We start from the raw sequence: 27,642 nt of genomic DNA, 5'->3' as shown, positions 1-27,642 counted from the left end.
CCGGAAAATTGTAGTTTTTTTATTTATTGAATTTAAGTAAATTAATATTGGGATTTACAAAGCTACTAGCTGTCGCCCGAGACTCTGTCTGCGTGGAATAAAAAAAAATAAGTGGGCATAGCAAACTGGAAGTCTGTGGCCAGAGATAGACAGAGGTGGAAAAGGTTGCTGGACCAATCCAAGGCCCACAAAGGGCTGTAGAGCTAGAAGAAGTAGGCTATGTATTCTTCCAGACTATGTTCTGTATGTTTGCAAAATTTCAGTGAGATCTGCGGAGCATCCATCAATTTAAACATAAATATTAGTAAGAGGTAAGATTTAAAACAACACGTTTATAACTTCATATGACTTTTTTCTTATACTTGGGGAAAGTTGTAATTAATATTACAAATAAAACACTTTATTGTAAAGTAAATATAATATATCTTATATACTAATCTATCGTGTTTGTACTTGACAAACTGTCAAGTTAGGTTGACATCTGTCAATGTCATGCAGTAATCAAACACTATGGTCCACAGTGTTGCAAGTAATAAAAACTTAATTTCATAACAGAAATCGATTTGTTTGAATCGATTAATTCACTTTAATCGATCGATAATCGACAGATGTCAAAGTTGCAATTTAATTATTTTTCTTCGGGTATGGTTTTCTTTTAATCTTCTTATGTATTAGTCTATTATGTGTATACAAAGACGCTTTGAATCCGAACGTCTTGTCGCAGATTTCACATTTGAAGGGTCTCTCGCCTGTATGTGTTCGGATATGAGATTCTAATAACCTCAAATTCTAAAAAAAACAATAAAAAAATTTATTGGTATACAATTCTAACCTCTACAAATGGACTGGCTATGAGACGCCTAATTTATTTTCACCATTTGGTGTGGAACTACTAATATAGACTATCAGGTAACATCAACAAGCGAGTTTAAGGAACGAATGAAAAGCTGTACAAGCAATCACCTATCCATTTATAAAGGTAAGAAGAATACATCGAAAAACTTATTTGGCAAAGTGCAAAGCACTGTTATCTGTTAGAAAAACGTGAAAAATAACACAATAGACTAGATACTATAGAAAAATGAACTTATAACATTGATGGAGGTCGCTAGTGTGCTAAGTTTAGCTTACTGGATCAGATATGTCGGTCCATACAGACCGACAAGGTTTTTGTGACACGTTCTTTTGTGCCCACATACTATGACATAATACTATATATCTAAAAGTTTTTATTAGCTACAGATTTTAATAAGTTAGAAAAAAGAAAAATATATTCTTACCGAGAATCCTGTGCCGCAAAGATCGCAGATTTTGTTCTTCGGCCGTTTTATTTTATCATGAACGTACATAATGTGTCGCGTCATACAACGCTTTGTTTCAAACTCCTGCAAAATAATACCTTATTATATTATAAATGCAAATGTTTAGCTGTTTGTTAGAAGATATCTCCAGAACAGTTGCCTGGATCTTTATGAAAATTGTCATAGATGTAGAACATAGTCTGGAAGAACACATAGACTACTATTTTTTTTAATTCCTCACGGACTTAGTAACAGGCGACAGCTAAATTAAATCCCAAATAAAATTGTCTATGGTTAATAGATTTAGAGTAATACTAAAACCGCGTCATAACCTTACCTTAGAACACAATTTACAAACGTAGTTTCTCAATTTAAGATGTTCCCAATCAACGTGATCTTTAAGACGTGCTTTTTCAGAATATTTGACACCACATTCAAAACACGTGAACCTGGTATTAAGAAAAAACAAGCTTGAATGCTCTAAGTTATCGGAGGCGTAATTTTATTTATCTTTCCCTTGCTTTATTAGAAAAGGATGAGAAAGGGAATTGGATGTGATGCATAGAAAGGGTAAATACCCTGTCTCCACCATCTGCAATTGCGAATCTATGGGTAACGGTCGCTTCGATATTTTAACAAATTCAAATGACCGCTTGCTTAAGTATGTATACTTGATGCAATAGATTCCAGTGGAAATTATATTTAAATATGTCACTGACTGACAATGTCGTTTATTGTCTATGGATTTATATTGTAATCTTTTATATATATAATTCATCTGTGCGTGTGTATGTCACTGAACTTCTCTCAAACGACTGGACCGATTTTGATGAAATTTTTTGTGTGTGTTCAAGGGGATCTGGGAATGGTTTAGATTCACAATTTTGTCCGCTGGACAATGTTTTTTTTAATTAATATTTAATTTATTAGTAGTTGTTGATTTTGGAATGTTTTACATTGGATCCGACAGACGGCGCTACCATCGCAGTTTCAAATTAAAGACGTGTAGACAGGACAACATCTGTCGGGTCCGCTAGTATATTTATAAAAACATAACAAACACGTCTGATTGTAATAAATCTTACTCAAAGGTAAAATTGTTTAGATACGTAGATAACTTCTTATTTCTATTGAATTCAACTAAATTTATTGTATGAGAGGATATGAATGATGAATTCAAATACCTTACTTAGCGGGCATTGTTTAAATTTTTTAAGTTATTCAGTGAAAATTATGTGATAAAGTGATGTAAGAAAGTGTTTGCCCAGAATATTTGTAAATTTTTTAATCTTATTAAAAAAATGCGAATGTTTAGACCAGTCTTTCCCAAAGTGTGAGATAACGCCCCCTTGTGGGCGCTGCAGGTCTCAAGTTGCGGGTTATAGTAAAACGTTACGTTTAGAATTCTCCGTTAATATACATATATATGTCACAATAATTAATTAATTTAAAGTTATAGTGGTTTTTAAATATGTGAAAATATGGGGGCGTTAAAAAAATATTTATTCTCAAAGTGGGCAGTAGACAAAATAACCACTGGTTTAGATGGATCTTTGTTAGGAGATATCTCCTGAACAGCTGCATAGATCTTACTGAAATTTGGTAGGGAATCGCGGGCGACAAATTGTCTATGGTTTGTAATGTAAAACATACCTTTTATCAGCATCCTTGAGATGTTTGGAATGATTCTTTAAATGTAATTTCAACAATCTTCGTGAACGAAAATATGTCTTACATGTGTCACAAAACTTGTCGGCAGAAGGTTCCGACGTCTCATGTATATATTCATGTCTCTTCAATTGTATGTCGGTCTTGAATTTCTTGTCACATGTCTTACACGACACAGGTTCGGGTGTACCATGCATTTTTCTATACATTAAAATGTATTTGTCATCATCATCATCAGCTCACTATCCGTCCCCACTGAGGGTCTCGGAGCCTATCCTAAGTTAAGGGTGATAGGTCATAGTCAACCACGCTGGTCAAGTGCGGGTTGACTTCATACATATCTTTGAATTTCTTCTCAGATATGTGCAGCATCACGATGTTTTCCTTCACCGTAAGAACGTCGGATAAATGTACATATGTAAATCGGAAATCGAAAAACACATTGGTACATGGCGGGATTCGAACCCAGGACCTGCATATTGCAATTCAAGTGCTCTACCACTGAGCCACCGACGCTCCCTTTATTCCCTGACCAAAATGTATTTGTACTTTATTTAATTTTTTATTTAAGAAACGCAAACTTATGAATGTGGAATTTAACACAATTAATATGAAAAAATAACTTAGCTATTTTAGTTAAAAAATCATATCTTACTAATATTATAAATGCGAATGTTTGGATGTTTGTTAGAAGATATCTCCAGAACGGCTGAATAGATCTTGATGAAATTTATCATAGATGTAGAACATAGTCTGGAAGAACACATAGACTAATATTTTTTTAAGAACAAACACATACTTACAAGATATGTTTAGTAAGTACATTTTGATTTGCGAATGTTCCTCCACAAATTTTACACGGTACTCTATCTTTGTGGCTGTAGGTGTGAGATCGATAGTTCTTGTACGAACTGTAATATTGAAATGTTTAAATCATCGAGTCTTGTATAGACCGACAAGGATATCAGAACATGTCGGCTTAAGTCAAATTAAATTATGACAGTTCACTAAGGCCCCAATAGCCGTATAGTCAAATATATCTGTTCCGCTGAGAGGTTCTTAACATATAGAACTAACTTAAGCAAAGAAAATGGCATAAATAATGAAATAGAAAACAGCTTTAGAAAGACAAGGATCTTGTGACACATTTTTGACATTGACAAAAGCTGATATAATTTAGCTTGACTTTACCGACAAGGTTGTCCTTGTCGGTTTATAAGTTAGCTTTTATGTCATGTTTGTGCTTTGCTTCTATACCCATGTTGTTTTTACATATTGTACACGGTCTGATATCCACGACAATAAGCATAGAAAATGACACATGATACGTCAACTTTAGATGGATCTTGTGACTGACATTATGAGAGAGGCCCTAGTGAGACATAATTTATTTGACTTATACCGACACGTATCCTTGTCGGTCTTAACGACAGACATTCCTGTAATGAATACTTACTCAGTAGTGAAACCGCAAACTTCACATATAAAAGTCATTAGTATTTCTTCGTGATGTTTTTGATAATGATTTAAAGCTGTATTACGATCGCGTTTACGAATCCCACATTCCTTGCATTCGTAACTAACAGACAGATGTTAAACATTTTATACAAATAACTTCAAAAACATGAAAAAAAAATGTACATCTATGACATTCAAGGGAAGAATACGAAATGACAATGACAAGACAAAGTTGTCAAAATATGTTTAGTCGTTTAGACTACAGTCGAATTTGAATAAGCGAGAGTTGCGATATTTGTCTCGCTTATAGAGGTTTCTCTCTAACCAGAGTTTCTCGTTTATAGAGGTTTCTCTCTAACCAGAGTAGAGGTTTCTCTCTAACCAGAGTTTCTCGCTTATAGAGGTTTCTCTCCAACAAGAGTTTCTCGCTTATCTAGATTCAATTGTATATAAACGAGAATAGCTATTACTAATAATGTTTTTTTTGTTTGGTTAAGTAATGTCAGTATAAACTTATAAAAAAAAATTGAAAGTTGTTCCGTGCATTAAAAATAAGGAGACTAATCTCTTAAATCTAGTACTTAAAAAAAATCTACCTACCCAATATCATCTTTATTACTAAAATTATAATTAACTTCAAGAAAAGAAGGTTTTATTTAAGAAAATATTATAAATACCGTACAACATGCTGTCTCATATGATTCCTCAATGCCTTGTCATTGTTTAAATATGATTTACAAATGTCACATAAAAGAGCCCCTTCCCTCTGAAATATCCAGGATCTATGTACTAAATATAATAATTATAATATAATGAGCTATTTATATAGTGAATTGTGGATGAAAAAATACAGAGAAAGTAATTTCCCAGACCGACTCCTACAAAGATAACCAAATGGGGGGTCACAAACAAAATGCTTAGATAAATTTTAATCTACTGATCTTATGTTGTAATCCCGTCATGTACCAATGTGTTTTTACATATCTACATTTATCCTATATTGTTAAGATGAAGGAAAACATCGTGTTGCACATATCTGTCAAAGTCAAAGATATGTGTGAAATCAACCCGCACTGGACCAGCGTGGTTGACTATGTCTGTGTGCCTAATCACCTAACTTAGGGTAGACTGCCACTCAGTGGGGACGTATAGTGAGCTGATGAATATTTTTAATAAAAAAAAAGAAAAATCTCCAACATAAAATATGTATAAAAAATTTCATAATATCAAGTTTCCGATGAGTATGGTAACTAATATATATTTATATTGTTACGATGAAGAAAAACATCGTGATGCTGCATATCTGACAAAGTCAAAAGTGTGAAGTATTGCACTGGACCAGCATTCACTATCACATAGTCTCACTTAGGGTAGACTCAGAGCGACTCAGTTTACTTATAAAGTGCTTACCAATTCATGTTTTTGTTTCAAATGTAGCTCATATATATGTTCATGAGCAAATCCAATGATACAATCTTTACATTTGTAAGGTTTTTTCAAATAATATTCATACAAAACATCTCTCTTTCTTTCTCCGGTAATTTCTTCTTGGCTTAGAGTTACAATTCTTATTTTATCTTCGAATTTAATTCCACTAGAGTCAAATATCTTTTGAGAAATATTCGAAGTTTGTTTTGTTTGTTTTATTTTTTTTATCTTTTGCGGTAATAATTTAACCTCATTATGGCTTTGATCATTTTTAAATGTTGACATATTACCGTCATTTTTGTCATTTGTAATTGTTTTTTTAACTTCTGTATCCAATGTATTCATATCTTTAGCTTCAATTTTTGATATCTCAATCTAAAAGATTAGCTAATTTAGACTGCAGTGTAGATCAAGTGGGGATTTATGGATTTACTTGAGTATAGCAGGTAAAAAAGGGATGAATCTTGCACCCAATCAAGTAATAAGTAATCCAAAAATCCCCGCATTGTCTCCTAACATATTCTTATCTCTTTCTTATAAAATAGAATAAAGTGATGCCAATAATCAAACCTGTATAAGCAAGAGTCAATAGAACCGGAATGTGTTTCTCGCTTATGGATGTTTCTCTTTAATTCAAGTTTCTCATTTATGGAGGTTGTCCAGACAACGACTCTTGCTTAGAGGTTTCTTGCTTATTCAGGTTATATATGACTCGAAAATACAAAGAAAAAATATTTAAGGAAGGAAAAACACTATTAAAGGATATATTCTTCACTCAAATGTTAACTAATAATAATCTTATATCTTTAAATGAGCAATTCTTGTATAAATATATATAATTGGAATCTCGGAATCGGCTCCAACGATTTTCATAAAATCGATCTAGCTGGGAATCATTTTTAGAAAATGTCATTTTATTCATGTTTTATCGATAATCAACTTAAACATAAACTTAACTTTTTCTATCGGTAAGATCTAAAAATATTATTCATATTTCATCATTTTATTAGTAATTCCTACTTAAATAAAATTTCCAAAAAACACAATTAAAAAAAAAATACCAAGCAAAGCTCGGTCACCCAGGTATTTATATTAAAAAGAAATGAGGTTCCTCAGCGATGCCAGAATGTGCTAGTCTACATGTAAATGTATCTCTAATGTTATGCCAAAGTTTATTAGAAGAATGGATGTTTGTTAGAAGATATAGTGGGATTAGACAAAGTGCATTCTCTTCAAAGCAATTCATAACTAATTTCAAAAAAGTATGAAATTGATCTGAGACAATCACGCGACATATCGAAAGTTATTGTCAGTTTTATAAATTTTTGAAGTTCGTTATGAAATCACTTCGGAGGGAATGTATTTTGTCAAACTCTGAAGTACAGCAAAACAGATCTTTATGAAATTTGTCATAGATGTAGAACAGAGTCTGGAAGAACACATAGACTAATTTTTTTTTAATTTTAAGCATATCTTACCCAGGCCATAGTTGTATCAGAAAAACTATCATCTTCAGATTGCGATGTCATCTTTTCACATTTTATTTCACTTTTTATGTCATTATTTAATGTATTATTTACATACTCGTGTCGTAATACTTCATTGTTGATTGCATAATTAATTTCTACCGCTGACATATCCAACTTATGTATATGTTCACTTTGTAGTTCTTTATACTGAAAATAATTATAAAATTTTATTAATATTATTAAAGTCATGTTAGTTACACTATTTATAACACAAGAATTTTATCGATAATCAACTTAAACATAAACTTAACTTTTTCTATCGGTAAGATCGAAAAATATTATTCATATTTCATCATTATATTAGAAATTCGTACTTAAATATAATTTCCAAAAAACACAATTCAAAAAAAAAATACCGAGCAAAGCTCGGTCATCCAGGTACCAAAATATATATGTGCTAGGATTGTGTCATACAGATGTCCGTATCCTACTTCCTGTGTTACAGGCATGAGTTTTATTGTTTAAATATAGATATAAATACATAATACTAAATAATTACAATGTTCGTAATAAAAAATATTACCTTATTTAACATATCAATAGATTTTTCAACTTGTCGTGTAAAGTTCTCAACCTTTATTATAAAATTATGACAAAAGGTACATATATACATTTCTGCATAATTCACCTAAAAAAGGAATATTTGATTACTTGTTTTTACAGTAGGAATGAACGCGTCATTAAGTTCAAATAAATCTATGGAGTGACTAGGTCTTAAGGTTTTTAATCAGATATAATTTATGAAAAAGCAAATGCTACTTATAACCTACAAAAAGCTTTTGTGTAGTTGTCAAGTAATATTTACCTTATTTTCTAATATTTTCGCGAAGAATAAAACATGTTTACATTTGTCTAGTTTCATTAAAGATCGTTTTGTACTTAAACAGCATACACATATCATTCGATTTAAGGGATTTTTTATGTTATTCATTTTAATTAAAACTTTAATTCATTTTTGTTTTATAATACAACAATAAAAATATGTTTTCCTAAGTTTTTCACTTTTTTCTTTTGTCACAGAGAAGACTGTCAAGTAAAAAGTCAAACTACGTTATGGTTTTCTGTGTTGCAAGCATCAACCATAGATATATTACAGATTATATAAAATTATACGTCTCCATGGAATCTGAAGAGTTTTGTTTTATTTTTGTGTCACTGATTTTTTAAAATTGTACATGTTTATCGTACGTTGTTACTGTGAAGGAAAACATCGTGATGCTGCACATATCTGACAAACCCAAATGTGTGAATTCTTGCACTGAGCCAGCATTCACTATCACATACTCTCACTTAGAGTAGACTCTGAGACCCTCAGTAGGGACATCTAGAATTCTGATGAATTATACTTACTCTTTTTACTAATCCAATGGACTTATAAAATGGTTGATAATTTTTAGGACTTTGGATAAGGTTTGTAACGTAAAAAAAAATTATAAAAGCAGGTTTCTGAGTTTAATTAAACTTCTTATGTGCATTGACATTTTTAAATCTAGACTTTTAGTTTAAACTTTAGATTCGAAGGATTAGATTGCCTTGTGTATGTTGGCTTACCGTAAAATAACTTCGTATCTTTCACTCTTACGATTTTCTGTCTCTTTCTCTACTACGTATTTGGAATCTCACTTTCCATTATTTCAATAATTCTTCTCTTATTATATATCTTATGTACTCTCTTCCTATGTGTATATAACGATGCGTTCTGTCTGAACGTACAGCCACATATCTCACAAGATAAAGGTCTTTCCCCTGTATGTATAAGTTCATGTTCTCTTAAACCTTTTTTATCCTAAAAAATTAATATGTTCATTGGTTTAAAATGTCGAAATATATAGTTATAATATTTAACAGTGGTAGCGCTTTAACATCTTTGCATGAATTGTCCTCGCCCGGTGAAATACCACGACCACACAGAAGACAGGCGTCAAGTGGAAGCAATTCCAACTACAGTCTGATGAGTGTGTGTCCCGGAGACCTAATTTAGTTCTCTTTCCCTTCCCACCCTATCTCTCATAAGGAAAGGATGGGAAGTGGAAGTGGACTTTCCGGATGAGAAGATGCATGGAAAGGGAAAATATTTTCTTTCTGTGCATCCTCTTCTCCGTGGGTTAAAGGTAGGCAACGCATATGCAATTGCGTATGTCTATGGGCAACGATCACTTCGCTATTTCAGTGATTTCAGGTGGCCGCTCGCTCGTTTGCCATCTTATGATATAAAAAAAAAAACAGATTTTAAATTATGACTTTTAGCGTAATGTGCAGTTTATCTATGGTTTATAGTTAGGGTTGGAATATGGTATAAGAATATAATCTCACTCTGAATGCTTTGCCGCATTGTTGACACATCTTGTCACGTGCGTTCTCTTTGAGGCCGTCGTGCGCGCGTCGTACGTGACGCGTCACGCAGCGACGTGTCGCCAACGCCTACGGAGATATTTAATATTATTAGAATTAATGATAATAAAAATCTCGCGTTTCAAATCGCTCTTCTGTTAATGTCAAAGTCAAAAAAGTGACAGAAGCAAACTTCTGATTTTGTTTACAAGCCGTTGGCCGAGACTTATTCAGCGCAGCATTTAAAAAGTAGCCGATAATATGGGCCAGCCGTATCGAATATTACCCGTAGCAAACGCAAACTTGCGGACATACAGACAGATAAAAATTATTAAAATGTTTATGTATATATTATATTACCTATTTTTTATATATGTTAACATTACCTTGCCACATTGTGGACATTTATGTTGAGTCTTGCCCATGTGCCGATAGTTGATGTGATCTCTCAGCTCACCTTTTGATTTATAACCTTTGTCGCACACCGAGCATTTGTATCTATATAAATAATTCATAACGTTATCTATAAATTAAAAAATAAAAACCCGACTGACAGCACCCGTACACTAAGGGGACGAATACGAATCGAATGAAACCTCTTACGTTAAAATCAATTAAATCTTTTGGGATACAATGAATCTAGCACGAATATTTGTGACAAACGTTATCATATCGTCATGGAGAATAATATTTTTGACTGCACAAATTTTAATACGCATTGCCGAAATCATAAATATTTCTAAACAAATGAATTCGATTATGTTTGAAAACCTAATCGATTAATTCACCAATCGATGTTTTAAAACAATCTCACCTCACTATGACGTTAAAATTGATAGATGTCAAATGTGACAGTGACAGATTAATTGTCAAGTTTAAAAAAAAAGGTTAGAATGTCTACTTACTTGTTTATATCAATAACAGCATGAGTTTTCGTGTATTTAAGATGATGTTCGTATGAAGCTTGACTGGCGAATGTCTTAACGCAAAGCGCACACGCGTAAGTATCGCGGGGCGCGTGCGTACGCGCATGCGCTCGCGACAGATCCGTGCGAACAAGTTTGTGACATATAGTGCATTCAACGCGAGGTTGTGGTGTTGTGTGTGTACTATACAGGAAATTATTACATTTATATCAGTGCTCATTAAAAACAATCAAAATTAGTAGTCCTATATTCTACATGTATACCAAATTTCATAGAGATCCGTAAGCCGTTCTAGAGATACCCTCTAACAGACATCCATCCATCTAAACATTCGCTTTTATATAGGTAATATTAGTAAAATTTATAAATCTGTCAACTGACTTGACTGACTTCCTCACTACAGTTAAAAAAAGTTGCCTATAATATGCCATGTAGCAGCTACCTTTCCATCAAAGCCTCATCAAAATTGGTCCAGTTGTTGCAGATATTACCCCAAACAAACATAGCAGTCAGTCAAAAAATTTTAAAATTTGGTTTTTACTTATTAGAAACGCACTCAATTTTATTAATATGCATAGAGTAAAAAGGTTTCACTTACATCTGATGCCTTGTTAAATTATTTTTGAAAGGAAATCTCTTCCCGCAAATTGTGCATTCAAAACCTTCCCTATGTGTTCGTTGTACATGAATCCATCTTGATTTTTTAGTTCTGAAAGATAAACAAGTTTTATTATTTAGCTGTAGCATGAGACTGTCCATGCGAAATTAAAAAAAAAACCTAATAGCCTATGTGTTCTTCCAGACTATATGTATCTTATCTTATATCTTTAAATTAGCAATTCTTGTATATATATATATAATTGGAATCTCGGAATCGGCTCCAACGATTTTCATAAAATTTATTATAAAGGTGGTTTCGGGGTCGATAAATCGATCTAGCTAGGAATCAGTTTTATCGATAATCAACTTAAACATAAACTTAACTTTCTCTATCGGTAAGATCGAAAATATTACTCATATTTCATCATTTTATTACTAATTCGTACTTAAATATAATTTCCAAAAAACATAATTGAAAAAAAAAAATACCAAGCAAAGCTCGATCATCTGGGTCCTATATATATATAATATATACTTTCAAACATCTATCCATCCATCCATTAGTAAGAAGTAAGATTAATACAATGATTACTTACTCAAAATATTTATTGCATTCAATGCATAAAAATCCAAAATCTGTAGGTGTGTCCATCATAGTTTTATTGCGTCTTGGTTTCGAACCTGGTTTCTTAATTATCTGCAAATAACTGTTGTATATGTTAATGATTAAATTACTATATTAAAAAAATATAAAAAAAAGAAATCAAAACAATATATAATCTGAGACCCAAAAAGGTAACTGTTGCCTCCGGCCAAATGGAATTAAAAAAAAAAAAAAAACAAGTAGCCTATGTGTTCTTTTAGATATATATCCTACATCTACGTCAAATTTGATAGAGATCCATTCAGGCGTTCCAGAGATATCTTCAAACAAACATCCATCTAAGCATTCGCTTTTATAATATTAGTAAAACTAGCTGTCGCCCGCAACTCCCTCCGAAATTTAAAAAAAACTTTATTAATAGCCTATATATTCTTCCAGTCTGTATTTTACACCTATATTAAATTTCAGCAAGATCCATGCAGCCGTTCTGGAGATATCTTCAAACAAAGGTTGCAGAGGTTACTTTTTAGCCCGAGTTTCTCGCTTATAAAGGTTGACCTTAGTGAACATTGACTTTTTTTATAAGAGAACGGGACAAACAAACAGTGGGAACACTGAGGTGTTATTCAACAATGGCTTACCTTTTTTTTATATCATAAAGTGGCAAACAAGCGAGTGGCCACCTGAAATCGCTGAAAGAGCGAAGTGACCGTTGCCCATAGACATACGCAATTGCATATGCGTTGCCTAACTTTAATCGACGGAGGAGAGGATGCACAGAAACAAAATATTTTCCCTTTCCATGCATCCTCTCATCCGGAAAGTCCACTTCCACTTCCCATCCTTTACTTAAAAGAAAAAGGTTGGGAAGGGAAAGAGGACTAAATTAGGCCTCCGGGACGGACTTATCTAGTTTTAAATTAATTTTATTCACCTTTTTATGATTTTCCATATGTCTGTCCAAATCAATTTGAACTTTAAATCCTTTAACGCATAATTCACATTTGAACGGTACATCTCTATTTGGAGATATCTTTTTGTTTATATTTTCAATTTCTTCATTTTTTATTGTTAAATCTTCCTTATTACTATTACTTAAAGGTTCATTTTCAATTGAATCTTTTATACAATTATTTTCTTCTAATTTTGCACTTTTTTTTAGTTTTATTGTATATTTCTCTACATGCTGATTATAATTATTATATTCAGATAAAGGTATCTCATCAGAATCAATGATTGTTTCAATTTTAACATACTTTATACCGCAATCAATAAAATTGTCTATATGTTCTTTATATATAAATGTGTAGTCGTATGTTTGTTTTAATGTACACGTCAGTTTTGATAACATTTTTATAGCTTTCTGAAATAGAATTAGAATTAAGATTTTTTTATTATAAAACTAGTTGTAGGCTGTGACTATTTAAAACATATTAGCCTATGTGTTCTTCCAGACTATGTTCTACGTCTATGCCAAATTTCAGAGAGATCCATTCAGCTGTTTATATAGGAAAGAGAAAAAGGCTGTTATTAGAGTTTTCTCGGAAATTATTAGAATTTTTCTCAATTTTTAAACCTTCCCTACACCTCTAGGAACATTTCAAGACCTACATAAGATAAATCCATTCAACCGTTCTTGAGTTTTAGTGAGAGTAACAAACAGCAATTTTTTTAATATATATAGAAGATATCATCATCATCATCAGCTCACTATATATCCCCACCGAGGGGCTCGGAGCCTACCCTAAGTTAAGGATGAATAGGCCATAGAATATATACTATATCTTAATTTTGATTTCCACATTACTCTGATTTTCTCTCTTCAAGTGTCATGTATGTATTATTCCAGTAATGTCAACCCACAATTATCTTATATAAGTTATCAGCGATTTTATCTAAATGAAATTTAAAAAAAAAATGATTAGTCTATGCTCTACATCTATGCCAAATAGATTCATACAGCCATGCTATAGTTACCTTGAAACAATTATCCATTTAATCTTTCACATTTATAATATTAGTTTAAAATTTTCAACAAAGCAACTTGACTGATTTTATGTAATTTTATATGAATATTCAGTAGATCATAGACAGCTAGTCTTAATAATATTATAAATGCAATAGATGGTTTAATAGATGGATGTATATTCAAAAGTATCTGCAGAATGGCATGATAAGTCTTGATGATATTTGGCATAGATGTAGAACATAATCTGGATGAACACTTAAACTTTTTAATTACTTTTTGATAGAGTCGTGGTCGACAGCAATTTATTTATAAAACATACTAACATATTGTCCTTCAACTAGACATGTCAGATGTCTCTGTGCGTCACAAGCCTGTTGTCTGAAGTTGCATATCCTTGTCATAATAGTATTACACTCCCAGCATATGTACAAACTTGCACCGTGTCTGTGGAAGCCTTCCTGTAATTTTAGATATCACTTATACACAATTCTGAACAAATTACAGTCAAAATTTGATAAGCTAGGAAGGAAGCTCTAAGGAATCATGATATTTTTCTTGCTTATAGAGGGTTTTCTCTTAAATAAGTTTCTCGCTTTTGAAGGTTGTCTATGGGGACTAGACAATGACTCTCGCTTTCAAAGGTTTCTCACTTATCCAGATTCAACTGTATTTTTATAGACAGTAAATGTAATAAGAAGTGTAGATGCAGTAAATTCTGGTTTCCATAGATTCTTAGGACAGTGTGGACCTGTTGACTGAGGCTTAATATTGGAACATGCTCATGCCCCCACATTGGGTACTTATATGCTATGACAATACACTCCTGGAACTATTAGTATGTAGCTCAGCCCCAAATAAAATTAATTTATAGTATTTAACGAAAATAGTAAAATTACCCTAAACGCTTCAGAATCAGATGACAACAACCAATACAAGTTGTTTATACCATTTTTAACTCTACACAATTGAAATAACTTTCGGTCTTCACTTAAACATGTACAGCATATCTTTTTTAATAAAATCTCTGAATTATCGTCCATTTTAATTCAAATTTTCTAGTGTTTTCTGAAAATTCTGGTAAGTTATACTAATCTTAAATAATCGTTTTATGTTGTACTGATCGGTAATTTTTTAAACAATAAAAGAATACCATTGAAATTAAATATTTTTAAATAAAACTTTTAAACGCAACAAATGTTTATAAATCTCTATTTACAAATATTATAAACTGACATTTGCTGACATTAATAAAAGAATAAACTGACAAGGCAAAGACTTGACATACAGACAAAAAGATAATTTTAGCATATTACCTGTTTGAATAAAAAGGCATTTTTAGTAAAAGATTTTTTCACATATGTACAGAAGAAATAAGATCGATTTTGCTAAGAAAGTTATTCTAATCGTTTTAATATTAAATCGAATTAATTGTTTGTTGCTTGCGAAACGAGTCAGGTATGGCAACACTATTCCTTCCGTCTGTTATGTGTACAAATGGCGGATACTTTTCTTGTTAAGCAATTATTGTATTCAAATAAACATATATTCTGTGATATGGATACGCACAAAGTGAATTATGGTGTAACATTGTGATGTAAAAGTGTTCTAATATTCCAATCGGACTTACAATAAAGTCAAAACATGGAAAATCATATGCACGAAGTTCCAATTTTAAATCAACATGAAGTACCGATTATGAATCCTCATATGAATTCCATGGTAATTCCTCAGCAACAACCGCAACAACAAACACAACAGCAACAGAACCATCAACAACAACCACAACAAAACCTCCAACAACAACAAAACCATCAACAACAACCATCTAATAACCAAATAAATCATCAAACAAACCCTGAAGCACCTACAGTAGTCACCGATGACTTAAAACCTAAATTAGAAAAGAAGAAAAAGGAAGCAATAGATGGACAAGCGAGGGAAATAATTTTTAAAGTGATAAAATTCTTTGAAAGTGAAAAACAAAACAGAGGTTATGCATATCCTGTAGACAATGTTGTTAAACGCGCTTGCGCTGCTACTGGCCTATCAGAGAGCACAATAAAAAGAATAAAAAGGGACGGATTACGCGCCGAAGCGACCCACACTAAAATGACAGGACCTAAGAAGAAAAGAGTTAGAAAAACTAAAGTTCAACTAGATTATTTCCAATTGTGTGCTTTAAGAGGCATCGTTAATAGTTATGGTGGTAGGAAAGAAGTACCTACGTTAGGTAAGATTTTAGCTGCTGCAAAACACGAATTAAACTACAGAGGTGGTAAGGAATCTCTAAGATTGATATTATTAAACAAATTAGGTATTAAATTTAAGAAATGTGAAAAAAAAAATAAGAAACCTCCAGAACAAAATGTACTACCAATGCAACAGTTACCAAATGTGATACATCCACCTATGCAGCAAGTTAAGCCAGTTGAGAACCAGTATATGTACAATAATATGATGCCACAAGTCCCTCCAGTATCATATTAACATTTAGTGCTGGCACACCAGAGAAGGAAAAAGTAACATTCAGCAAAAATAATCTATACGAAAAATAAAATAGAATGCTGGCCAGTACATTTAATACTAAAGAGGTTTTACATCAATTACATTGAAAGGGACAATACAAGGAATGGTTGATTTGAAGAGATAACAACATGTTTGAAATAAATATTTTGGTTTTAGAAATTCACAGTGAATGTTACTTATAGAGGGTGCTTCTTTTACATTTGAAAGAAAACAGTGATATGGATTGTTGAAATTAAAGTTTGCGGAACAAAGTGATAGTGTTTCAATAAAACATTTAAAGACATGAAAACTGTGTGTAACATGCAAATAAGGAATTATATAGTTTAAAGGTAGTTTATTGATTTATTTTCTTAATAATAAGCTGTATATAAACATTATGGTTGCTAAACTAATAATTAAGTGAATTTGGGATGTGTTCATCAGTACACTATATGTCCCCACTGAGGGTTTCGGAGCCTACCCTAAGTTAGACCATGTGATAGTGAATGCTGGCCTAGTGCAAGACTTCACACATATCTTTGCCTTTTTCAGATATATTCAGCATCACAATGATACAAACATCAATATGTTTGTATCATTGTGATGCTGATCCCGCTATGTACCAATGTACATAGCGGGATTTGAACCCAGAACTTACAAAACTTAACCCCTGAGCCGGTGATGCTCTTATTGGAATTCTGGGATGTGTTATCAACTTGTTATTCATACATTTAGTAAAGTCCCAAAATACTGGGGCAGAGAGAAAAGAAACCAGTGATTTCTATGTAAATTTATATTGAATTCCTTCTTAAAAATCCTTGCCTAGGTGTGTTTAATAGGTAAAGTTCCTGACACCATCACAAATTATACAAACAAGATAATATTTTAGGGTTGAATAATGTGAAATTATATGTAAATATATAGTTTGAATTTGTAATGCCGAAATATTTACTTAAAAACAAGTAACTCTTCAGATATTATTGTTAATGTATGTGTCCATTGTCCCGCGATGGACGCACCTCATACAGATCAAACGGATTTGCTTTGTCTTTTAATCACTGCAGATGATGGACGCAACGCTATGTCAAATCATACAAACCAAAGTAAAATCCGTTACGTACTGTGCGTGCGGTGCGTCTGGCGCGGAATAATGGACACATACCTTTGCACTTACATGTTTAACATCATTGTTTCTTCTTTCAAATGTGAATGATAGTAATGACAATATGTTTTGTTGAAGAAATTCATAGTTTTTATGTGAATATTTCAAAATTGTAAACATAGGGTCCGTACACAATGGATCGGTGAGAAGTATAGATTTTGATTGTAAATAAAATATAACCTTTAGAAGATTGAAATAAATTTTATTTTAATTAAAAGCATCATCTGTTTAGTGTAATACAATGAGACCGGGTCCAATTGTGTTCTCTTCCCGTACCGACAACAATCACCATTTTACTGTGCGATATTTATGGTAAACCTTTGAAGAGTAGCATTTCGGCTTCCAACGAATTGCTTTAAACTACGCTATTCCTGCTGGTCTGTGAAATCATTTGGTTGTACCCAAAATCCATGCCGGACTGTGTGTACGGACCCTTATAATAAAGATCCATTAAAGAAAGTAGCTTTAAATTGAATATAAGTCTATAAAAGGATATTAGTACTAAAATAATGATAGTTATTTTGAATTTCATAATAAGAAATGCGAGTTAGGTATTTTGCAAGGCATTTTTATATTTTACATATAGTATACACATATGTTGTGGTATAACATAGTATGGAGGAAATACACTGTCTAACCTTACTGAATAAGCGAGAAATTTCTATAAGTGAGACATTTGTCCCAAACTATATGTGAGTAACATTTCTTGGTCTCTCGCTTATCCAGTTTGTTTCATGTTTCAGAAAATATCTAGGAAAAGATATACAAAAGATATTTTTTTTTATAATTTATTGCTTATAGGCTTTTTAAAAGACACAAAATTTAAATGTTGATGATAATGATAAAAACTGATTATGTCCTAATACATAATTTTTACTAATTACAATACAAAATGTATGATAAGGCTGAATAATATATGTATAATTAGAAATTTAATAAAACTATTATTAAATTTATATATTAGTTTATTTTACATTACGGAATTGAAATATTAAAATTAAATTGATTTTAACGTACGTCTTTTAAACCTCAAAAGAAGATACACACAACACAATATCCTACATAGTAAGTCATCATCAGCTCACTATTCCCGCTGAGGGTTTCGGAGTCTACCCTAAGTGAGAATATGTGATAGTGAATGCTGGTCCAGTGCAAGACTTCACACATATCTTTGACTTAGGTAACAACATAGGATAAATGTACATATATATAAACACATTGCATTCGAACCCGAAACTATATTATATTAGTAGATTACAAGTTAAGTGCTTTAACCGCTAAGTCACCAACACTCTAAAGTCACATGTAAAGAATCAAATTACCTTCCCACTTAGGACAAAATATCATACAACTGTCATATGGACCTTACTATAAAAAAATAGACTTTCTTCTAGCTTAAACATATGTTAACCATTTTATACCGTGACTATAACGGCCAGCACGGTGGTGAGGGCTGCAGAGACAGGAACCGTCTCAAGATGCGTGCGGTTTCTAGGATAACTGCTTTTTGTATTGGGTCCTTAATCCAATTGTTTAGCGAGAGCTTCTTGACATGTTGGTCTGTCCATTTAATGTTATTATAAGACCGATTCTCGATAGTTCACAGCTACTCGTGCGTGATGGTTCGACACTATGACCGTCCATTAAGTACAACATTAAACCTCATACAAAATTAATTCTATATTTCATAGACGTCAGTTGTCAAACTCATCTATCTTAAATAGACACAATATAAGTTAAATTTTTTGGAATAATACAGTATTAAGTTTTAATATTATTTTAAGTGTTAAATACCACAGAAATTGATAGAATGTAATCCTTTTAATAATTTCTTTTAATTTGTTTTATGTTTTGCTTTCTCATGGGTCTTTTTGGCAGAATTTTGAGCAAACGCTGCCGGACAAAAAGAACATTGGTATGGTTTCTCTCCAGTATGAGTTCGTTTATGATTGTTGAGAATTGTATTTACCTGGAAATTGATTACATTTTAATTATATCATCATCATCATCATCAGCTCACTATACGTCCCCACCGAGGGGATCGGAGTCTACCCTAAGTTAAGGGTGATTAGGCCATAGTCAAACACGCTGGCCAAGTGCGGGTTGGTTGACTTCACACATATCTTTGAATTACTTCACAGATATGTTCAGGTTGCATCACGATGTTTTCCTTCACCGTAAGAACGTCAGATAAATGTACATATGTAAATCAGAAATAGAAAAACACATTGGTACATGGCGGGATTCGAACCCAGGACATGCAGATTGCAAGTCAAGTGCTTGACCACTGAGCCACCGACGCTCTTCTTCTTTAATTATATACATGACTTTAAAATACTTAGTGTTAATTTAATGCCATATCTTACTAATATTTATATGAATCTGAATTAGAAAAAAATGTTTAGTCTATGTGTTCTTCTAGACTATGTTCTACATCTATGACAAATTTCATCAAGATCTGTTGAGCTGTTTTGACGATACAAACATCAATCCATCTAAACATTCGCATTTATAATATTAGTAAGTCATTATAAATGTGAATGTTTGGATGTATGGATGTTTGTCAGAAGGTATCTCTAAAACAGCTGAATGGATCATGTTTAAATTTGGTATACATATAGAACATAGTCTGGAAGAACACATAGACTACTATTTTTTTTTACTACTACAGACTTTAATTATGGATGTCTACTCACTGTTGCTTCGCCATTTCGGCGAACTTAAGTGACCGCTTACTCTATGGCATTGGATTTTTTTTTTATCTATGATCAGTTTTTTTTTCTTGTAATATAAAAAATACTTACCCTAAAGCCTTTTCCACAAATGTCACATATCTTATCTTTTGGTGGATATTTCTTCTCGTGGACACTCTCTCTATGAGTGCGTAGAGAAAATGCCGAACTAAAATACTGAAACAATAATTTACCGTTAAATTTTAAACTCAGTCAGTTTACAACCTAACTAATAATAAAATGAAAAATTGTTAATGCCAAAGACATCATCATCAGCTCACTATACGTTCCCACTGAGGTGCTCGGAACCTACCCTAAGTTAAGAGTGTCTGGGCCATAGTCATCCACGCTGGCCAAGTGCGGGTTGACTTCATACATATCTTTGACTTTCTCAGATATGTGCAGCATCACGATGATTTCCTTCACAGTAAGAAAGACAAAAACATATCTTACTAATATTATAAATGCGAATGTTTAGATGTTTGTTAGAAGATATCTCCAGAACAGCTGAATGGATCTTGATGAAATTTGTCATAAATATAGAACATAGTCTGGAAGAACACATAGACTAATTCTTTTTAATACAACGCGGACGTAGTCGCGGGTCAGTATTAGTATATCTTAATTACCTTATTACAAATATCACAATAATGTTGAGATTTCTTCATATGAACTAACTGGTAATGATTACTCATATAAACTTTTCTACTAAAAGTTTTTCCACAATCAGGACAAGGGAAACTGAAAAATACAATTCAGAAGTTAAAAAAAAAAGTGAAATATCATTTTAAAAAAAATATCAAAAAAGGTTTTATATATGACAGTGCTATTTTATAATGTCACATTTGAATAAATGGATAGGCGATTGATTGAAAATGGTAGCTCTTGCTTAGTCCGCGCCAAAAGTGGTAAGAATCAAATAGGCACAAAATACAAAGTCTTATAGCCAGTCTATATATAGAGGTCAGTGCATTTGACATTTTACCAAATGCGAATGCAAAACGCAACCGTGTGACGTTGGTCATAATTTTTTATAATAACTTATAGCACAATTTTCTAAAAAAATCGATTGAATATTTATTGTAATAATTAAATAAACGACATTACAATTTTACGTGAGTCTCTCTCATTTTATTTTTAAACAATGATGTAAGAAAATCGATCTTTCTTAAGAACTGAATTCGATTAACGTACCTTTAATCGACGGAGGAGAGGATGCACAGAAAGAAAATATCTTCCCTTTCCGTGCATCCTCTCATCCGAAAAGTTCACTTCCACTTCCCATCCTTTCCTTAAAAGAAAAAGGGTGGGAAGGGAAAGAAGACTAAATTAGGTCTCCGGTACACACACTCATCAGACTGTAGTTGGAATTGCTTCCACTTGACGCCTGTCTTATGTGTGAAGACAATTCGTGAGAAGATGTTAAAGCGGGCTCTACCACTATTATTGACATTGAGATGGGGCTATTAGTTTGTATGGCCATATTGACCATAGACCATCAAGTGATACTTTTAAAAGATATTCGAATCAGTTGACGCAAGCGCGCTTTCGTTGCCAAGTCAAGCTGTCAGATGTAATGAGGGGACATAAACGTTGATATTTAACTAAAGCTAATGTTGCGCCGATACATCGGAAGTGTCGTATTTTCTTCCTAATACATACCTGACTGTTAACGGTGATTTATGTTGGACTGCAGTTCTAAGATGATTTTGATATTTCTCAACAGAATCATATTGTTTGTCACATTCGACACAATAAGACAACTCAGGTGCGTTACCATCAAAATGCTTATCAGGACGACAGATACGTTTATGAGCGCCTAAACTGTGCGCCGATTTACAAACTTGTCCACAAATATCACATTTCCTAGGTAGATGTTTATATCTGTCAAAATTTGAAAATAAATACATTTGGCAGCTGTCATTTCATCATCAGCTCGCTACGTACCCACTTAGGGGCTCGGAGTCTACCCTAAGTTAAGGGTTATTAAGCTATAGTCAACCACATTAGGCAAGTGCGGGTTGACTTCACACATATCTTTGACTTTCTTAGATATGTGCAGCATCACGATGTTTTCCTTCACCGTAACAACATAAGATAAATGTACATATGTAAATTGGAAATAGAAAAACATTGGTACATATCGGGATTCGAATCCAAGACCTGCAGATTGCATATCAAGTGCTTAACCCCTAACCCACCGATACCTTGTAATCATCATCATAATCAGCTCACTATATGTCCCCACCGAGGGGCTCGGAGCCTACCCTAAGTTAAGGGTTATTAAGCTATAGTCAACCACATTAGGCAAGTGCGGGTTGACTTCACACATATCTTTGACTTTCTCAGATATGTGCATGACGATGTTTTCCTTCACCGTAAGAACGTCGGATAAATGTACATATGTAAATCGGAAATCGAAAAACGGCGGGATTTGAACCCAGGACCTGCAGATTGCAAGTCAAGTGATTGACGACTGAGCCACCGACGCTCCTATACCTTGTAATATTAAAAAGAAATTACTTAAAAATTAAAATACTTACATCATATGTTGTTCAAGTTGGTTCTTCCGATTGTAAGTCTTCCCACAATGGTCACAAATACAAAGAAGATGATGAGCCTCATCGTAATGGCGAAATATATCTCGGCAAAGGCTAAAATACTAATTATATTATTGTACAAGTAAATACAATAAACACTGGGTAAGAAAATCTTTTTTTTTTTATATCATAAGATGGCAAACGAGCGAGTCACCTAAAATCGCTGAAATAGCGAAGTGACTGCCCATAGACATACGCAATTGCATATGCGTTGCCTACCTCGCGTCTTCTGAACAGAACTATTTTTTCTTGCTTATACAGGTTTCTCTCTTACTCTAGTTACTCGCTAATGGATGTTCATTATTTGAGACATTACTAGCTGTCGCCCGCGACTCCGTCCGCGCGGTTATAAAATATAGATAGATAGATAAATATAAAATTCTCGTGTCACAATTTTCGTTCCTATATTCCTCCGAAACGGCTTGACCGATTCTCATGAAATTTTGTGAGCATATTGAGTAGGTCTGAAAATCGGACGACATCTATTTTTAATCCCGCGCGGACAGAGTCGCGGGCGACAGCTACTTTTTATATATGCAACAAAAAGTAAAAATGTATTTTTACCTGTATGTATGTTTTGTATGTAAATTTTATAACATCCTGTAGTGTAAGCGACTGAAACTTTCAACTGAACAATGCAGACAAAGTATTTTTTTTTTTCTTTTGAATCGGACTGATAAAAGATTTTTCACATAATTATTTAGAACTTGTATGTCTGAACAGATCTTAATGTGTGAGGTGTCATTTGATTCGTATTCATCTCCTGAGTTATATACAGGCTGATGTTTTTTTTTTTATTTTTTTTTAATACTTACTAAAAATCTTTCCCGCACTCCAAACATTGGAATATGTATTTGTGTTTCCTTATCAAATGTTGTATGATTTCACTTTTATCCGTAGACACGTCTGGACATAGAAGACATTTATACATTTTGTGCGTCTTCCAATGTTTATGTAACTTTGTTAGACTTTGAGCTTTATAATTAAGACATTCGCAACATGTATAGGGACCTCTAACCTGTAATACCAATTTATATAACAGCTATCGTTTAAAAACATTTAATTTATAGTCTATGTGTTCTTCCACACTAAAGTTAACACGTTAGCTGCCAAAATGATTTTTCGAAAAACGAAAAAAAAAAATTTTTTATAATAATTTTGTCAAAAACCATTTAAAAAGACCTAAAAATATAGTAATACCTTATTTACATTGCTCATATACTTATTATTTACATATTTACAATTCGTCGGACATATAGTCCGCTACAGCCTTGCAGGTCACGCTGTATACAACAATTCGATTAAAAAGCGTCCGACAAGCCACAGCGAGGTGTTGAATGGAAGTATGGCTTGTAGGACACATATTCCGACATGGCAGCTAACGTGTTAATGTAACTTTTAAACAAAAAGAGTTGGATTTTTTAAAATTTATTGAATTTTGGGACATGCTGTATATTACTAGTATCTGCCCGCGACTCTATCCAAGCAGATTAAAAATAAAAAATAATTAGTAGCCTATGTGTTCTTCCATGTTATGTTCTACATTTATACCAAATTTAATCAAAGTCCTTTGAGCAGTAACAAACATCCATCCAACTAAACATTCACATTTTTAAATCTTACTAATATCATAAATGCGAATGTTAAGATGGATATATGTTAGAAGTGAGAGCGTCGGTGGATCAGGGGTTTAAGCATTTGACTTGCAATTTACAAGTTCCGGGTTCGAATCCCGCCAAGTACCAATGTTTTTCTATTTCAAATTTACATATGTACATTTATCCTATGTTCTTACGGTGAAGGAAAACATCATGATGATGCACATATCTGAGAAAGTCAAAGATATGTGAAGTCAACCCGCATTTGGCCAGCGTGGTTGACTATGGCCTAGCCCTAACTTATGGTAGGCTCCGAGCCCCTCGATGGGGATCTATAGTGAGCTGATAATGATGTGAGAAGGTGTCTCCAGAATGGTTGAATGGATGGAACATAGTCTGGAAGAACACATAGGATACTAAGTAATTTTTATACCACTCGGATGGAGTTGCAGGCGATAGTTAAAACAAAATATTACTTACAGGCAAATGTTTCAAAGTGTTATGTCTTTCTTTATCAATTTCTCTATTAAACTTTACCATACATAATATACATTTATATTTAGGTTTTGCTAAATATTTCAAAGACATTCTTCTATCGTAAATCTCTTCTAGAACTTGCTCATTAACATCACTTGTAAAATAATATCTTTCCATATTTATAGTATTTCTGTTAATCAATTCTCTTTTTGTATATCTACAAGGTCTTAATTCAGCTACAACTTTCTTTTTTTTCCTTTTTTTCACTTTATAATCTTTATTAGCTTCATCGCTATAATCAAATGTGTCTGTCTGTATGTCTTCCGATTTGATTTTTGTTATATCTATTTGATTGTTACCTTTTGTTTTATTATATGCTTCAGATTCGTTTTGGTTTGTCTCGTTTTTAAATTCATCAAATAAATTATCTTTAATAATTAATTGTTCGGTGTCCTGTTCAATAATTTCATCGAGAATTTCTTCTTTTGGTTCAATTAATATTTCTTCATCATTTAAAGGTACTTCATCGTGTTCTCTGTGTATTTCTAATTTAATTTTATCTCCATTGTAACTTTCATATACAATTTCACAATTATTATCAATAATTTTTGATTGTAACGTTGATAGACAAGACGTGGAATGATTCTGGAATAAATTAAAATATTAAAAATAGCTGTCTACTTATATAATACATAGTCTGTGTATAAATCTTACTCTTACTAATATTATAAATACAAAAGTTTGGATGGATGTCCAGATTGGCTCAACAGATCATGATGAAATTTGGCATACATATAGAACATAGTCTGCAAGAACACATAGGCTAATAAGTTTTTTCATTACTGCATGGATGGAGTCGCATGTGGCAGCTGGTTTATGCTACATAATATGATTTTAAAAGTATTAATATTAAGTGCGAGCTAAAATATTAATTATGTCCGAATCACTTTAGCACTAGAGAGAAACCACTGCGGTTTATATATTAAAGATATATTTTTATTGTAAAATGAAAAAAAAAACTTAAGTCAAACTTACAAGATAAAATTCAGGTGTTTGCAACAGCAACTGAGCCTGCTGGATCCTCTCTCGGAATCTCCGAGTCTTCTTCAAAATACTTCTGCACTCCCAACAAAGAAGTACAATGTTGTATATCATACATGTCTGTGAAATGAGTATTTTTCTTTTTAACTTAACAGAAATGGAAAGGTTTGTATGGATAGTGATGATTTAAAATGGTTGTTGTTTCGGAGCCTATTCAATGCAAGGAATCAAATCTTTGTTTATAATATTACAAATGTGAATATTTAGATGGATGATGGAAGACATCTTCAGAACAGAGCACAAGGGATCTTGATTAAATTTCGTACAGATGTAAAACAACATGTTTAACAGTGGAAGAGCCCACTTTAACATCTTCGCTCGAATTGGCCCAGAGGATGCATGGAAAGGGAATTTTCTTTCTGTGCATCATCTCCTCCGTCGATTAAAGGTAGGCAACACATATGCAATTGCGTATGTTTATGGGCAACGGTCACTTCGCTATTTCAGGTGGCCGCTCGCTCGTTTGCCACCTTTTGATATAAAAAAAAAACATAGTCTGGAATAACATATAAGCTACTCAGTATGTTTTTGCTTAATTCGACGCGGATAGAGTTGAGGGCGATAGCTAGTTAGTTTATGATTCCATGGTGAACTTTAGTTTTAAATATTATATTTTAAGGGCGTATATATAGGTATGTTTTAAACGCGTATTTACTATATTTGATGGATACAAGACAGAGAGATTTTTATAACAACGTAAATCGCACCCGTAATCTAGAAATAATGCAAAAAATACGTTCATCCATTTGACATAGTCCTGGCACACAACAGATAACTTGCTTCATTATTAAAATATATAAAATATAATTACCTGTGGTTTTAAAATATAAAACAGATCTGACAATTCACCTAAAGGAGCTACATTTCGATTGAAACTTAAACAACCATAACAAAAATTAACTACTTCCTCTTTAATATTCATTTTTATGCTAGAATTTAATTAAATCCCTTTTAATTATATAGATTTTTTTTAGTAACCAATATACATATATACGCATATTATAAAACATTATTTACGAAAATAAAAACGAATACGAGAAAAAAACGATAATCAACTTGAAATTGACATAAACATCAGTGTTTCTAGATGCGTGCCAGTGTTTATTTTGAGCGTTACCACAAAGAGTATATTAAATGGTTACTATTGGGTTACAATCAGTTACTGTCTTGGATAGATTGTATAAAAAGTGTAAAAGTTTTTGATGTACAAGAGATTTGAAAGTTAAAATATGAGATTTTTACATACTTTTTATATGCACGATGTTTTTTACGGATGGTTTTACTATGGATCTTTTTGGATTTTATTTTATTTACAGTATTTGACAAAGAGTATATAAAATGGAATTTGAAATAAGTTCTTTTGCTCTTTGAAATCAAACATCAATTTTATCCAGCGAGTTTGAAATTTGCTCTGTGGTAAAATTAGACAATTCTCTTTCCTTTTGTTGGGTTTTGTCGTTTTATTTTTTGCATATTGCATATTTAAATAATTTAACAATCCGCACGTTTTTTTATTGCATTTTTGTGAAAAAATTGTTTATTATTTACATATATGTATAACAGATTAAACAAAAAAATGGAAAAAATTTAGTTCACAATGCCGGACTTCTTGAACGTCATTAGAGATGGTTGGCCATTATCACCAAGAGATTT

At 32.5% G+C, this 27,642-nt stretch overlaps 4 protein-coding genes across 6 annotated transcripts; 1 reads left to right on the top strand and 3 right to left on the bottom strand.

Moving 5' to 3' along the window:
• Positions 1–439: 439 nt before the first annotated feature.
• Positions 440–8,357, bottom strand: LOC106114117 (gastrula zinc finger protein XlCGF26.1-like). Its single transcript, XM_013307213.1, has 11 exons — positions 8,190–8,357; positions 7,908–8,012; positions 7,334–7,531; positions 5,838–6,230; positions 5,105–5,193; positions 4,426–4,548; positions 3,773–3,880; positions 2,955–3,170; positions 1,639–1,750; positions 1,281–1,385; positions 440–789 (listed from the first exon to the last, which is right to left on the bottom strand). The coding sequence occupies exons 1-11, from the start codon at positions 8,313–8,315 to the stop codon at positions 625–627; spliced, it is 1,740 nt and encodes a 579-aa protein (XP_013162667.1). The 5' UTR covers positions 8,316–8,357; the 3' UTR covers positions 440–624.
• A 465-nt stretch (positions 8,358–8,822) lies between these two features.
• Positions 8,823–14,983, bottom strand: LOC106114136 (zinc finger protein OZF). Of its 2 annotated transcripts, XM_013307233.1 has the most exons (8): positions 14,711–14,983; positions 14,138–14,272; positions 11,838–11,938; positions 11,240–11,350; positions 10,621–10,824; positions 10,102–10,213; positions 9,698–9,805; positions 8,823–9,170 (listed from the first exon to the last, which is right to left on the bottom strand). In XM_013307233.1, exons 1-8 carry the CDS (start codon positions 14,852–14,854, stop codon positions 8,988–8,990), a joined length of 1,098 nt encoding a protein of 365 aa, XP_013162687.1. In that variant the 5' UTR covers positions 14,855–14,983; the 3' UTR covers positions 8,823–8,987. The 2 variants fall into 2 exon arrangements, with proteins under 2 accessions (XP_013162687.1, XP_013162695.1); XM_013307241.1 differs by lacking the exons at positions 14,138–14,272; positions 14,711–14,983 and adding an exon at positions 12,780–12,933 and having other exon boundaries at positions 11,838–11,948.
• Positions 14,984–15,102: 119 nt separating this feature from the next.
• On the top strand, positions 15,103–16,888 carry LOC106114162 (uncharacterized). Its single transcript, XM_013307262.1, has 2 exons — positions 15,103–16,669; positions 16,872–16,888. Exon 1 carries the CDS (start codon positions 15,456–15,458, stop codon positions 16,299–16,301), a length of 846 nt encoding a protein of 281 aa, XP_013162716.1. The 5' UTR covers positions 15,103–15,455; the 3' UTR covers positions 16,302–16,669; positions 16,872–16,888.
• Positions 16,889–19,191: 2,303 nt separating this feature from the next.
• Positions 19,192–26,938, bottom strand: LOC106114103 (zinc finger protein 135). Of its 2 annotated transcripts, none has more exons than XM_013307196.1 (9): positions 26,801–26,938; positions 25,924–26,049; positions 24,892–25,533; positions 23,629–23,831; positions 22,757–22,867; positions 21,876–22,097; positions 20,843–20,954; positions 20,286–20,390; positions 19,192–19,450 (listed from the first exon to the last, which is right to left on the bottom strand). In XM_013307196.1, exons 1-9 carry the CDS (start codon positions 26,909–26,911, stop codon positions 19,316–19,318), a joined length of 1,767 nt encoding a protein of 588 aa, XP_013162650.1. In that variant the 5' UTR covers positions 26,912–26,938; the 3' UTR covers positions 19,192–19,315. The 2 variants fall into 2 exon arrangements, with proteins under 2 accessions (XP_013162650.1, XP_013162657.1); XM_013307203.1 differs by lacking the exon at positions 26,801–26,938 and adding an exon at positions 26,511–26,674.
• Positions 26,939–27,642: the final 704 nt, after the last annotated feature.

Source organism: Papilio xuthus, unplaced genomic scaffold (genome assembly GCF_000836235.2).
Source record: "Papilio xuthus unplaced genomic scaffold, Pxut_1.1 DF829673.1, whole genome shotgun sequence".
Classification (NCBI taxonomy): domain Eukaryota; kingdom Metazoa; phylum Arthropoda; class Insecta; order Lepidoptera; family Papilionidae; genus Papilio; species Papilio xuthus.
The sequence above is the reverse complement of the archived record's forward strand: the minus strand, read 5'-3'. Positions and strand labels throughout refer to the sequence as shown.

Excerpts from the sequence above, each read along its gene's own strand:
- LOC106114117 (XM_013307213.1), bottom strand. The coding sequence starts at position 8,315 with ATGAATAACATAAAAAATCCCTTAAATCGAATGATATGTGTATGCTGT. Across the intron at positions 4,549-5,104 it reads ATGAGACAGCATGTTGTACG|TTACGAATGCAAGGAATGTG; the intron begins GTATTTATAATA and ends TCTGTCTGTTAG. Across the intron at positions 3,171-3,772 it reads GTACTTACTAAACATATCTT|AAAAATGCATGGTACACCCG; the intron begins GTAAGTATGTGT and ends TTTAATGTATAG.
- LOC106114136 (XM_013307233.1), bottom strand. The coding sequence starts at position 14,854 with ATGGACGATAATTCAGAGATTTTATTAAAAAAGATATGCTGTACATGT. Across the intron at positions 11,939-14,137 it reads GTCTAGTTGAAGGACAATAT|ATAATTAAGAAACCAGGTTC; the intron begins GTTAGTATGTTT and ends AGTTATTTGCAG. Across the intron at positions 10,214-10,620 it reads GCTGTTATTGATATAAACAA|ATACAAATGCTCGGTGTGCG; the intron begins GTAAGTAGACAT and ends TTATTTATATAG.
- LOC106114162 (XM_013307262.1), top strand. The coding sequence starts at position 15,456 with ATGGAAAATCATATGCACGAAGTTCCAATTTTAAATCAACATGAAGTA.
- LOC106114103 (XM_013307196.1), bottom strand. The coding sequence starts at position 26,911 with ATGAATATTAAAGAGGAAGTAGTTAATTTTTGTTATGGTTGTTTAAGT. Across the intron at positions 25,534-25,923 it reads AAACACCTGAATTTTATCTT|AATCATTCCACGTCTTGTCT; the intron begins GTAAGTTTGACT and ends AATTTATTCCAG. Across the intron at positions 23,832-24,891 it reads ACACTTTGAAACATTTGCCT|GTTAGAGGTCCCTATACATG; the intron begins GTAAGTAATATT and ends TTGGTATTACAG.